This window comes from Zingiber officinale, chromosome 3A (assembly GCF_018446385.1).
Source record: "Zingiber officinale cultivar Zhangliang chromosome 3A, Zo_v1.1, whole genome shotgun sequence".
NCBI lineage: Eukaryota > Viridiplantae > Streptophyta > Magnoliopsida > Zingiberales > Zingiberaceae > Zingiber > Zingiber officinale.
The window spans coordinates 95,779,380-95,792,737 of NC_055990.1; the positions used below are offsets into that span (position 1 = coordinate 95,779,380).

The 13,358-nt window shown below is 36.2% G+C and overlaps 1 protein-coding gene across 1 annotated transcript; it reads right to left on the minus strand.

Annotated features, from left to right (window-relative positions):
• Nucleotides 1–288: 288 nt before the first annotated feature.
• On the minus strand, nucleotides 289–12,161 carry LOC122052092 (pentatricopeptide repeat-containing protein At1g80270, mitochondrial-like). Its single transcript, XM_042613490.1, has 4 exons — nucleotides 11,960–12,161; nucleotides 10,630–10,757; nucleotides 3,010–3,583; nucleotides 289–1,753 (listed from the first exon to the last, which is right to left on the minus strand). The coding sequence occupies exons 1-4, from the start codon at nucleotides 12,062–12,064 to the stop codon at nucleotides 509–511; spliced, it is 2,052 nt and encodes a 683-aa protein (XP_042469424.1). The 5' UTR covers nucleotides 12,065–12,161; the 3' UTR covers nucleotides 289–508.
• Nucleotides 12,162–13,358: the final 1,197 nt, after the last annotated feature.

Below are 13,358 nucleotides of genomic sequence, written 5' to 3' on the forward strand. Positions count from 1 at the left end.
ATCTTCTTTTAAGAATATATAAGTGTTTAAAAATATATATAATCAATTAAAATAATAAAGTAAAATTTACCGCATTGTGACTTTTAATCAAATCAAATAGACAACACATTTAATATTTTTATTTTATAAAATTTATTATAAAAGTTTATGCTATTTGTCATGAAATTGTTATATCAACATTTTAAACTATATTGTAATCCATCGTAACATCAAACCAATAAGCCAAACTTCACTTAGATCTACATTGCCACAAGTGCGCATTATACCAACTTCAATAAAACATGCATGTAATATGGAAAGAACAACCGCAATATTCATTGATGTTCATGCACTTAAAACAACTAGTTTCCGTCGATATTTCTTAAGAGGGCAACAGGCTGGTTGGGGGAGGTCCCTTCACAAAATTTGATGCATAAGACTTCATTTCGGAAGGATCAGACTTATAGATACATAAAATCTAAAGAGTAGCAATGGTCTTGAATGCCTAGACTATATTGTGATATGCCTTTCAATCGAGCAACTCCGAGATCGGAGTCTTCTTGAACGCATCGTTAGACATCAGTTGTGCCGCCAAAGTCTTATTGGGAAACATGTTGTCAGCTTTCATCCGTTCCCTGAAGCCATAAGCAGGTGTCTTTGCATTCACATAGGTCTGGAGCAGAGTGTGGTATTGCTTCATTCTACCAACATAGCCAATCTGCCTCAGCCTGTGAAAAATCTTTTCGGCGTTATGGACGTCGCCCCTTTTAGCATATTCATCCATCACGGCCATAAAGGAGCTGTAGAGAGGTCGAGTCTTGCTTTGCTGAGAAGCCTTGTTCAATATCGAGTCAGCTTTCTCCACCTCCCCCGATTCAACATACAGCTTCACTAGCGCATCCCAAGTCAAAGGACCGATTCGGCAACCACTCTCAGACATTCGATTAACCAGTTCCTTTCCTTTGGCCAACAACTTGTTGTTTGCGTAAACCTTTAACAAGGTGGTGAAGTACTTTGATGACAACTTCCACGTCTTGGCCATCTTCTCGAAGACTTCCTCTGCATTTTCAATTTGCCCGAGCCTACCCCAGGCCTCTATTGCAGCAATGCACTCAGGAAGATACGGTTTCACTTCGCATACTTTCCATATTCTTGCTACGTCATCTGCTTTGCCCAAGGCAGCATACAAAGGGAGAATAGCCCTGCAAACATAACGATTCTCCTGGATGTCATCGCCTTCAATCTCTTTTAATGCAGCTTCTGCTTTTTCCTTCAAACCGGCGAATATGTAAGCATTTGCAACCGAAGTCTTGATCAGCAAATCAGGTTCCACGCCTTCGGCTTTCATTGTCTCCACAATTTGCTCCATACCTGATATGTCCTTGGCACGGCCTTTGACATCGACTAAAATCTTATAAGTGAAGAGCGTCGGCTTGACATTTTCCTTTTCCATCATCAGGAGTACATCGGCGATCTTTTTCCGGTCTATCCTTTTGTAGAGCAGCAACAACTGGTTACAAGCAAAAGGTGATACAGGAAAACCAAGATCTCTGATCTTGTTGAACACCTCCTCGGCTTTCTTGACATTAACAGCAGCAACACAATTAGCCAACAAAGTTCTGTAAACCACCTCACCCCTGAAAGCTTCTGGGATTTTCTCTATGTACTTTTCAGCCTTAGTTAGACCATTAACCTTGGCGATCAAATCCAAATGAGATACGTAGTCCCGGTCTGTGAGTTCAATTTTCTTTCTAGCTTCCAGCCATTCAACAAACTGCAAATGTCAACAACAAAAAAGGTTGAAAAGAAAAATACAAGCAAAAACATGAAAAAGAATGTGAAACCCAAAAATTGAGAGAATTAAGCAAAGTTATATACATAAACATTTTCATTTATTTCATTTCATGCACAAAACCAATAATCTAAAGAATTAAAACTCATATCCTTTAGATTTACAAATGTCAAACTACGGTTAGAAACACACATTTATGTCATTTCAGCTGCTTATGCAATCTCCATTTTTTTTTTTTTTTTTAAAAAAAAGTTACTACAGAGCAGGAATAAACATCAACATAAATCAACCAAGAGTCGCTATGGAAAATGAAGGATAAATTGATTCAGCGCACATAAATTTAGAAGAGCATTTGACTGTGCAAGATGAATTTAATGGATCCACACACTTGACACAATAAAGATACATTCAGTCTTTTAAAACAATGCAGATTTTACATTTAATTAATTCTTTTGCTCAAGCATGCCCAATGCATTGAAATTAGACAGTAGTATAATCAACCGTGTTACAGTTAAGCAATGGATGCTAAAAAAGTCGGACAAATAAAGAGGAAGAACAGATAGTGATGAGGTACGATGAGAAATAAAACTTACAAAGAGAACCAAATATCAAAAAAACTACAAATTGCAGGCGCCAATCAAAATCTAAGACAGAAGTTGTTTGTATGGTTTGGCCATGCAATTAAACAACTCGAAAGAGAAAAAATCCAGTTTTATCAGTAAATGTTCCCAAAAGCCAAGTTTAATGGACCACACACTTGACAAGCATGCCCAATGCATTTGACTGTGAAAGATGAATTTAATGGATCCACACACTTGACACAATAAAGATACATTCAGTCTTTTAAAACAATGCAGATTTTACATTTAATTAATTCTTTTGCTCAAGCATGCCCAATGCATTGAAATTAGACAGTAGTATAATCAACCGTGTTACAGTTAAGCAATGGATGCTAAAAAAGTCGGACAAATAAAGAGGAAGAGCAGATAGTGATGAGGTACGATGAGAAATAAAACTTACAAAGAGAACCAAATATCAAAAAAACTACAAATTGCAGGCGCCAATCAAAATCTAAGACAGAAGTTGTTTGTATGGTTTGGCCATGCAATTAAACAACTCGAAAGAGAAAAAATCCAGTTTTATCAGTAAATGTTCCCAAAAGCCAAGTTTTATCATCCATTTATATACCAGACAAAAAATCAATTTAAGTAACATCAAAATTTCAGGTAAGTAATCACCTGCAGTGCCATTGAATAGAGTCGTCGCTTCCTCAGATTAAGCATAGCAATAGATATCTCACCACTTCCAAGAGATTTCCCTTCCTCAGCATACTTATCAAGTGCGCTTGTCAACGAATTTCTTGGAGTATCCATTATTAACTGGAAAATAGGAGAATGTGAGAGCCTTGACCACCCCTTTTTTGCCCCACCTTCACTTGCTTTAACATCTACCAAGTCAAGTGAACCATATGCAGCTTCTTCGGATAACTCCCCTTCGGAAATGAGCTCTTCATCTACTTCTTTGCCTGCGCCATCCACAGAATCAGCAGATTCCAGTGGTACCTCCAGGTCAGAAAACCCATCTTCCAGATAGTCTTCCTTATCACCTGAATTTGCTCCAGCCTGAGAAGATAAATATCGACTCCAGAGGACAGGTTTCAGAGAAATAGGCCCACATGTATACGACTTGAGTTGAATTGAGCTGCTACTTATATTAGAGCCTTCTGAGTAAAGGCGCTCTCCATGCTTTAAACTACCACTGCCTACATATGTACTCAAGGTAGGACTATGAGGAAAACCAATGCAGTTGCTCCTGAAATTTGAATGCAAAAACCAGAATTATATTCTAATCTTCAATCTCTTAACTCATAGTCTGAGAATACTCTCAGTAATGCATGCTAGGTAACTGAAAATTTAATGACAAAATACAACAACAACAACCAAGCCTTTTCTAATATGTTTAATGACAAAATATATTAGAAAAAATATATCAATGAAAATATGCATGTTTTGGAGCAAGGGTGGGTTGACACTTTTAAGCAAGCAAAGACAAGAAAGATGAATGAAAAAGGACTACCATGATAATAATTATCAATATTAACAAAGAGCTCCTTTTAAGTTCAAACAAAGTAAAGTCTCACAATTATATTAAGTTGGCTAGGACCTTAATTCAGGAATTATAGCCAAATGAGTACAAGAAGTGTTGAGTTTGATTGATGTCAATTGAAGCCTGATTCAATTTTCCTTAGGTGAAACAACTCGCTCAAAGTGAATTGGGAATTGATTTTTGCCCAAGATAGCCACAATCCGGCCGAGGTGAATAGGTCACTCTTGGATGAGATTTAACTCGCCAAATATGTTTCAGAGGTTGATCAAGGGTTGTAAATGTAGAAGCTGTTTAAGGGTAGTCAGGCTGGCGGTTAGTATTACCCACATAAATGGAAACTTATGTGACAAGCTATATTCTGTGTATTAAGGAAATAGTAGCAATTGGGCCATCTACCACTATTACATAAGAAATAAAGTACAAATATTTTGACATGGACTATATAATTTGTTGGTGCGGGGAGCATCACGAACCTAAGTTTTGATTATGGCAAAAGATCCAAAGTTAATATATCTCGTTATCTAACAATTGTGAATGAGCTTGCAAGAAAATCCTAAGCGTTTTAGGCAAAAATCCTAGTGTATTCTAGACAAGTGAAAAACCCTACGGGAGGTAACCCTAGGTGATGGAAAGTCCTAACTACGATTAGAGAATGCGAAGTCTTGATCGAGCACTTTGAACGAAATCCTAGAGTCAGGAACTCTAGGTAAAAATCCTAGTGGTCGCAAACCAGGTGGAAGTTTGGACGTCCAACAGAAAAGTTTTGAAGACTCGGACGTTGAGCAAAAGTCCAATCGGTCTAGAGGATCGGTCTGACAACAAGTAAACTGAGAGGAGTAAGTGAGGATACGTTCCCCGAAGAGAGAAAACAGTATGCGTCGGTTCGAACTAGAATTTCAACGAAACTCAAAGTCAAAACCAGACAGTCCGGAGACTGTCAAAATAATTTATTATTTCATATTTTATTGTGCTAACTTTATTTTGCAAGGTATATTTGTATTTGGACTAATATGCCCTGCAGGAAGTGAAAAGCACAAAAGAGCCTCGGGTGAATAGTGTTCAAGGCGCCTTCCATGGAGATTGAAGACGCTTCCGGTGAACAGTGTTCAAGGCGCCTTCCATGGAACTTTAAGGCGCCTTCGGAGAGATAAAATTCGCCGAACGCGGATGTTATCGACGACCGAAGTTGCCGGGATAAGAATCAAGCTGGAGGCGCCTTCCATGGAGGCAGAAGGCGCCTTCAATAGCCTATTTAAGGCATGTTCGAGTAGAGCCTTAACAGCACTTGATCTTCGCATCCTTTCTACTGTGCACTACTCAAAAGACAATCCGACGAAGCCGTAACGTGACTCCGACAATCGGAAGCCCGAAATTCCTTATTCTTAGTTGTCGGTATACTTTCAATTGTACTTTAATTATTGTACTTGTAATTTCCGGATTAATTAGTGGATTACCCATCGAAAGTACTCTCATGTGCGGACCTTCGAGTAGAAGTCGACACAGACTCCGAACCAAGTAAAACCAAAGGTGTCAACTTGGTTTTTGTTCTTTTCACTCTTTAATTTCCGCTGCACTAACTCTTACGCAATCGTGTTTTTCTGAAACGAGTGAAAAAGTCACAAGCGCTATTTACCCCCCCCCCCCCTTTAGCACATCTCGATCCTACAATTAATATCAGAGCTAGACCGCTCTGAATTTGTGAAACCACCAATCAAGCAGGAGTTCCTTTTTGAAAAAGAAAATTGTATATCGTTTGTGTTTAAAAAATATTCTTAGCCTTTCGTTTTTTTTCCTCCAAATTTTTGGAAAAATCCATTCTCAAATTTTCACCATTAGTTAGAATTAGTGAAATATCGCATTTAACCAAATCTATCACAATATTTTTTTAATATTATTTTATTATTATTTATTATTATTTTTTTATTTTTTTCAAAATTCGTAAAACACTCTTATTTTATTTTCTCCAACCCTAAACCCTAAACCATAAAACTAAGTCTTGGAATAAATTTTATCATTTTTTTCTTTACAAGAGACTTTTCCTTAATGGCTCACTAAGAAGGATATAGCACTACACATCCTCCCCTCTTCTCCGCGAAGACTTCGGCTATGGGAAGGGCCGAATGGAGTATTATCTAAAGACCGAGATAGAAATGTGGATAATCGTCCAAACCGGCCTCGTGCTTCCACTCGACGACGTTGGCAAACTAGTATCATGCGTAAACTAGGACGCAAGTCTAATGAAGAAAATCGAGGTTGTTGCCAAGGCGACTCAAGCCCTACAATGCGGCCTAACAAAAGAAGAGTTGAATCGAGTCGGCCCATTTTCAAGCGCAAAGGAACTGTGAAGAAGCTAATCAAACTGCATGAAGAGACTTCCGACACCAAAGTAAGTAAGCGTGATTTGATATTAAATAAATTGTATAATACAAAAATGCAGGATGGTGAATCAGCAAACCAACTTCACGCTCGCATCCAAGACCACCCCAACGGTCTTCACGCAATAGGACAAAAGGTGGAAAATCGCGATGTCACCAAATATGCACTCAATGCATTTCCAAGGAACACTTTGTGGGCATCCATGGTAGATGCTTACAAATTATCCAAGGATCTTTCAATTATTATATTAGATGAATTATTGTCATAATTCGAATTACATGAACAGACTAATGCACCTTCGTTCGAGAAAAGTATTACCTTTGTCGCAGGTATAAACAGAAGGAAGGAACCAAAAGTCAAACGTCGGACAGAACCCGAGACTGAAAATGAATCGGACTCAGAAGAAGATGGTGATGAAAGGTGACTCAATCGAACACAAAAGCCAAATCTGGAGTTACCTGCTACGGCTGCAATAAAAAGGGACACTACAAACCGGAGTGTCCAAACCAAACGCAAAGAGGAAGGAAGACCTTGCAAGCAACGTGGTCCGAATCATCGAAAGATTCCGACAAAGAAGACAAGCAAACAAGCTTCCTTGCCCTACCGAAACAAGCTTACGTTGTCAAAACCGAGTCCTAATCCGAAACTGGAGCTGAATCAGAAACAGAGTTCGAAAGAAGTCACGGATCTGTATCCGTTTCCAAAGGACCTAACAACATTGTAAGTTCCCTAATTTTTTATACTCAGATAGATACTTACAAAATTTAGTTTCATATTTATTAAGAAAGCTAGTCAAATCCAACGTCCGAGTCAAGTCACTCCAAAAGGAGGTAACAACCCTTAAGGAAGTGACTAACTCGAGTTCTTTGACTAAGCAAGTTCAGGAAGAGAATTCCAAATTAAAACTCAAGTAACTCAAGGACTCATTGGAATGGTTCACTTTGGGTTCCAAACTAGGATATAAGGCTAAACATAAATTCAGATCTTATTTGTCTCTGGTAAAACGCTCAAATAGAAACTTAATCCAAGCATGGATCCCCAAATCTAATCTAACTAATCAAGTTAGACTTGGTCAATATTGGATCCCTAAGGATCAAATTCACTACCTTGATAGACTCTATCGAAGCCATGATCTAGAGGGAACTAATAGAAAGATCATTTTTATCATTAGATAGATTTGTTTGATGTATGCTTTACTGCTTTCACTATACATGCTTAGACTAGGGTAGATAAGGACCTAGGCTTAATTCACACTTGACTAGTTAAAACTAGAATTTTCAAAAAGGAAATTAAATATTCAATTTCTTTGAAAGGCTTTGTCTAGAAGTGGTGAATGATCTCATACCCAAGAAGGTGTAGTGCCTCGCCACAACCTGGAAGTCAATCATTGAAATAAATATTTAATTGACTAACTGTAAAACCTTAGTCTAACTCAAATATAAATCAATCTTTACATGATAATTTAAATTGAAAATTAAATTAATCATCTCACAAAACTATTAAAGTTCCCTGATTGAAAATCTAGAAAAGAATAAGATAGATCTAATTTTAAAATATAAAGTAGTTAATCAAACCCAAATTAATTAAACTCACTCAATTAAAATTCTAAAATTCAAAGTTATTCAAAACTTAAAATTCTAAAATTCAAAATTCAAACTTATTCAAAATTTAAACTTATATTCTAAAATTCAAAATTCAAAATTTAAACTTATATTCTAAAATTCAAAATTCAAAACTTAAACTTATATTCTAAAATTCAAAATTCAAACTTATTCAAAACTTAAACTTATATTCCAAAATTCGAAATTCAAACTTATTCAAAATTCAAACTTATATTTTAAAATCTTAAATTCAATATTTTTGAAATCCAAATTTAACTTAAATTATTTTTGAAATATATTGCAATATCATAAATATGTTTCAAAGTTAAATATAAAATCAACTTAACTCCATCTCACACACACTCGTAAGCTGAACATGCTTGATAACATAGAATGAGTGAGATAGAAAATTAGGAAAATAAATAATAACTTTTATGTTCTTATTTTACATGCTTGGACTCTAGGATACCCTAAAAAGCACTTATTTTTTGCATTAATTAGGGGAGAGTGAAAGGAAGGTTAAGGCTTTAATTCTTTTTGTTGAAACATTGTTTTCCAATATTTCAAAGTTAATTTTGTAGATCTTTAAAAAGTTCAATTTTTTTTATTTAATTATTTTTGTATCTAGAAAAATAAATTTTTATCAAAATAAAAGCTAACCTTTTATCAAAGTCATTTTAAACCCTAGTTTTTATTAAAATCTCTTTTCGAGAAGCTAAATATTTGATAAAGTATTTTAGCTAAGTATTTTTACAAGGAAATCTTTTTCAAATCTAAAAGTTTATCAAAATCCTTTTAAAAGCTAAATTTGCATCAAAATCTTTTGAACGCTAAGTACTTGACAAAAGTTTTTTTTAAAAAAAAAGAATTTAGCTAAAGTTTTTTTTTGGAAAACCCCAAGTCACTTTAAAAGCTTAAAAATTAGCCAAGTTTTTTCCTTCTTAATTAAAGATTCTTTTTCCCTCTCTTAGTATTTTTTTCCTTTTTGATATATGTCAAAGGAGGAGAGAGGTTAAAGTTAAGTTAATCATAATCTTTATGAAAGAGGGAGCATAATTTTTCCCTTTTTTAAAATTATTATTCTTTTAATTATTGTTATATTTTACTTAACTTTGAACCAGGTTGTCATAATCAAAAAAGGAGAGATTGTTGGTACAGGGAGCACCAGACGATCGAACCTAAGTTTTGATTATGACAAAAGGTCCAAAGTTAAAATGTCTTGTTATCTAACAAGTGTGAATGAACTTGCAAGAAAATCCTAAGTGTTCTTAGACAAAAGTCCTAGTGTATTTAAGGCAGGTGGAAAACCCTAGATCCCAGGGGGAGGTAATCCTAGGTGATGGAAAGTCCTAATTACGATTAGACAAGGCGAAGTCTTGGCGGGTCGAGCACTTTAGGCGAAATCCTAGAGTCAGAGACTCTAGGTGAAAATCTTGGTGGTCGCAAAGACTAGGACGCTTAGCAGAAAAGCGTCTTAGTGAGACCCTAGGGTCAGGGATCGAACGTCCGACAGAAAAGTCCCGAAGACTAAGACGCTTAGCAAAAGTCCAATCGGTACCGGTCTGGCAATAGGTAAACTCTCCATTAGTAGGTGAGGACACGTTCCCCGAAGAGGGAACAGTAGGCGTTGGTTCGACCTAGAGTTTTAGCGAAACTCAAAGGTCAGAACAAGACAGTCAGAAGACTGTCAAAATAATTTATTATTTCATATTTTATTGTGCTAACTTTATTTTGCAAGGTATATTTTGTATTTGGACTAATATGTCTTGCAGGAAGTGGAAAGCACAAAAGAGCCTCGGGTGAACAGTGTTCAAGGCAGCTTCCATGGAGAATGAAGGCGCCTCCGGTGAACAGTGTTCAAGGCACTTTCCATAGAGCTTGAAGGCGCCTTCAGAGAAATAAAATTCACAAAACACAGATGTTATCGACAACCGAAGTTGCGGGGATAAGAATCAAGGTGGAGGTGGCTTCCATGGAGGCTGAAGGCACCTTCAACAGCCTATTTAAGGCAAGTTCGAGTAGAGCCTTCACCACACTTGATCTTCGCATTCTTTCTACTATACGCTACTCAAAAGACGATCTGACGAAGCCGTAACACGACTCCGACAACTGGAAGGCCGAAATTCCTTGTTCTTAGTTGTCGGTATACTTTCAATTGTATTTTAATTATTGTACTTGTAATTTCCAGATTGATTAGTGGATTACCTAACGAAAGCACTCTCACGTGCGGGCCTTGGAGTAGGAGTCACCACAAGCTCCGAACCAAGTAAAATCAAAGGTGTCAACTTGGTTTTTGTTCTTTTCACTCTTTAATTTCCGCTGCACTAACTCTTACGCAATCGTGTTTATTCGAAACGAATGAAAAAGCCACGAGCGCTATTCCCCCCCCCCCCCTCTCTAGCGCATCTCGATCCTACATAATTCACTCCCTATTATGTTGAGGCCAACTTGAATCAAAATAGTTATAATGTATGGATGGAGGGAGGGAAAAAGCAATGCACCTATACACAAATGATATAATTATTCTGTAAAAGCTAGTTCAACGCCTTAGGTAAATTACGGCATTTAATTGTTCAAAAATAACTACTAAGAATCTCATCAACCCCTACCTAAACTCTACCTCAATTGTAATGCAGGTTTGATCATGTATAAAGTGGTATTGTAGCATTACAAAATTAAAACTTGATTGACAAACAAAAACTACTTTACCAACATTTAGAGACCTTTACGTTTGTTCTACTTTACTTTGGAAATTAAGTGACAAGGTTACAGTACCTTCCTCCCAGCTTTAGCTCAGTCCCATGACCCTTTGACAGGAGAAGAGTATATCCATTCTTCACAGGATTAAGATTTCCATTTTTATCACACACCTCAGAACCTACTACTACTACTCCATAATCACACTGTAGAAGAAAGCACAGAGTAAATTAATAGTTAAGAAAAAAACATGAAATAAATTCTTATGAAAAGATGATGAGATAAATTCTTCAAGTGGCCAATGGAGAATCAACATGATGTCACTTAATTGGCAATTAGTCAAATAAATAAAAACAAATGCAGTAATTTAGATGCACAAGTTCATGCAAACATCTTAATTCAACTAGACAGATTAGCTCTCAAGCACATGGAGAACCCAGACAAATATCAAAACAAAAGATTGAAAATAAGTTAAAGTTATGCAGTTGTAATATTTCAACACAACACAAAGAGCATTAGAACAATGTAAAATATACGACACTAAGAAATCTAGACAAATTACCGAAAAAAATTACTTGTGGACAAAATTGTAACTGTACCATTCAATAATAGTCATGATTACAGTTTGATGTAAATTTTTTTTAAAAAACAGTAATCAACTCAATATGTTTATCATCAATGAAAATCCAATGGAGTTTTTTCTGCTTTGACTTGACAGAACATGGTGTTTTTAATTTGAATTAGTCGATGTCTCTTTCTTGTATGATGGCTATAATAGATGCCTCTTCAAAACAAAATTGAGTTTCATGCTACCTTGTTCCTTTCTGTTTCCTCAAAGGAACACAGAATTCAAAAAGAATCATCAGCTTGATGGATAACATACTGTCAAAATGTCACTAATAGGGTAATTATGTTCCAGTAGAAGAAAATGTTATAAAATCCACTGTCACAAGAAAAGTCAGAATTAATATTGTTCTATATTCCTTCCAGATTCCTCAGGTGTAGTGCTGTGGGGATCATGATATCATCTGTAGGATCACAGTCAGAAAATAATCAAACCCACCATCAAAGATCAAGTGAACATCCATACTACAATCTCTGATATGAAATACAAAAGTACCAGGCAAAAAAATATCAATTTCAATATCCCACGACTATACGAGCCCTCAATACCAACGCGGCCAAATGGCATCTTCCCTAATAGCATATTTACAATTGAAAATCAATGATTCTCAGAAAGGGACACAGCTAAAACCACTCTCCGGAAGAGGCAACCAACTCAGAGTAGTTGATCACAAGATACTGAGCAGATTTCATTGACGCAGCGAAATCAGAAACAATAGGCACAAACAGCCACACATCGTTGCCAAATCAAAGGCGATTAAAATCAAGGCTAAAAAACGATCACCTTAGTTGTCTTCTCCGGGAGAAGGACCCCAGCGCTGGTCTTGGAGGGAGGGACGATCTTCTCCGCGAGAACACGGTTGAGCAAAGGAATTTGACGCTTCGCCATTGACGTCGTCGAGAAGCAGAAGCGGCGGCGACTTGGGACGAACGTCGGAAGACCACTTTTCTGGGGGCAGCCCTAGCTGGGTGAAACAAGCTAACACGAGATAGGGGTTAAGGAGGGGTTTATCGAAGCGAGTGAATCCCGAAAATACTAAAATACTAAAATACCCTCATTTTCCAGATCTATTTGTTCTTTTGTTATTGAGGGGAGGAGGTAAAAATGGAATTTGAGAACCCTTGTGCCGTCGCCAAAATTAGGGTTTGAGACGGGGCAGAAATGCATTTGTTGGGCTTCTTGTTGGCTTGGCCCAAATGTTAATTCCTTAGCCTCATTTCTAGTCAACAATTTATAATTTCAACTAAATTCAAATTAAGGAATTATTTACTTGTTTATTTTTTTTTACAAAAAATAGTTGGGATAGATTTATCATGATAAATGGTTATTACAAAATTTAATAAATAAAATTTATATTTGACATAAAATCGAAACCTCATCCTCTTTTTAAAACTTATTAAAACAATTGTCCTCTGTACTAGGGGTGTTAATGAGTTAAATTATTCGTGAATTACTCATGAGTAGCTCAGTCAAAGTCTAACTCGAGCTCAGAGTTAATCAAGCTCAAGTTGAGCTCGAGCTTGCTCGTTTAATATTCGAGTCGAGTTCGAGCTTACTCGTTTAATATTCGAGCCGATCGTGAGCTCATTCTATATTGAATCGATGACTCGTCGAGCCTTATTAAACCAGACTAATTCAATATTTTAATATTTAAAATAATGACTACTTTAAAAATAAATAATAAGGTGAGGAGATGTTTGTGACTAGAAGGTTTCATTGAATTTGCTAGTAGCCTAAGGTTTGAATCGTAGCATGTACAACGTCTTTTGTCATTTTAATTCAATTTTTTAGGCTGAGCTCCAATTCACAAACTCGCTCGAGCTCAAAACTCTTTAATAATTATAGCAAAAAGTGATTACGCTCATCTCAAATCACGAAATCATTGATCGCCAAAATGACTAGAAGGTGGGAGAAATTTTTTTCCCCAAAGACATGTGTCTCCAAAAATTGATTCCTTCAAAATAAGCTAACAAACTTATATTATCAAGCTTAATAACTATAAAAATTTCAATAACATTTTAAATGAACCAAATCTAAACCAAACTTGAATAAGAAAAATCAAACTAAGCTTAGGCAATCTTTTTCACCGCTTAGTTATTTTAAGCTCGACTCAATTTGATCAAAATTACCTCAAGATAAAGATGAAGCACAACAAAGTATTTCAAATATCAATTATGAATGG

Excerpts from the sequence above, each read along its gene's own strand:
- LOC122052092 (XM_042613490.1), bottom strand. The coding sequence starts at position 12,064 with ATGGCGAAGCGTCAAATTCCTTTGCTCAACCGTGTTCTCGCGGAGAAG. Across the intron at positions 3,584-10,629 it reads GAGCTAAAGCTGGGAGGAAG|GAGCAACTGCATTGGTTTTC; the intron begins GTACTGTAACCT and ends TTCAAATTTCAG. Across the intron at positions 1,754-3,009 it reads TCTATTCAATGGCACTGCAG|TTTGTTGAATGGCTGGAAGC; the intron begins GTGATTACTTAC and ends TGACATTTGCAG.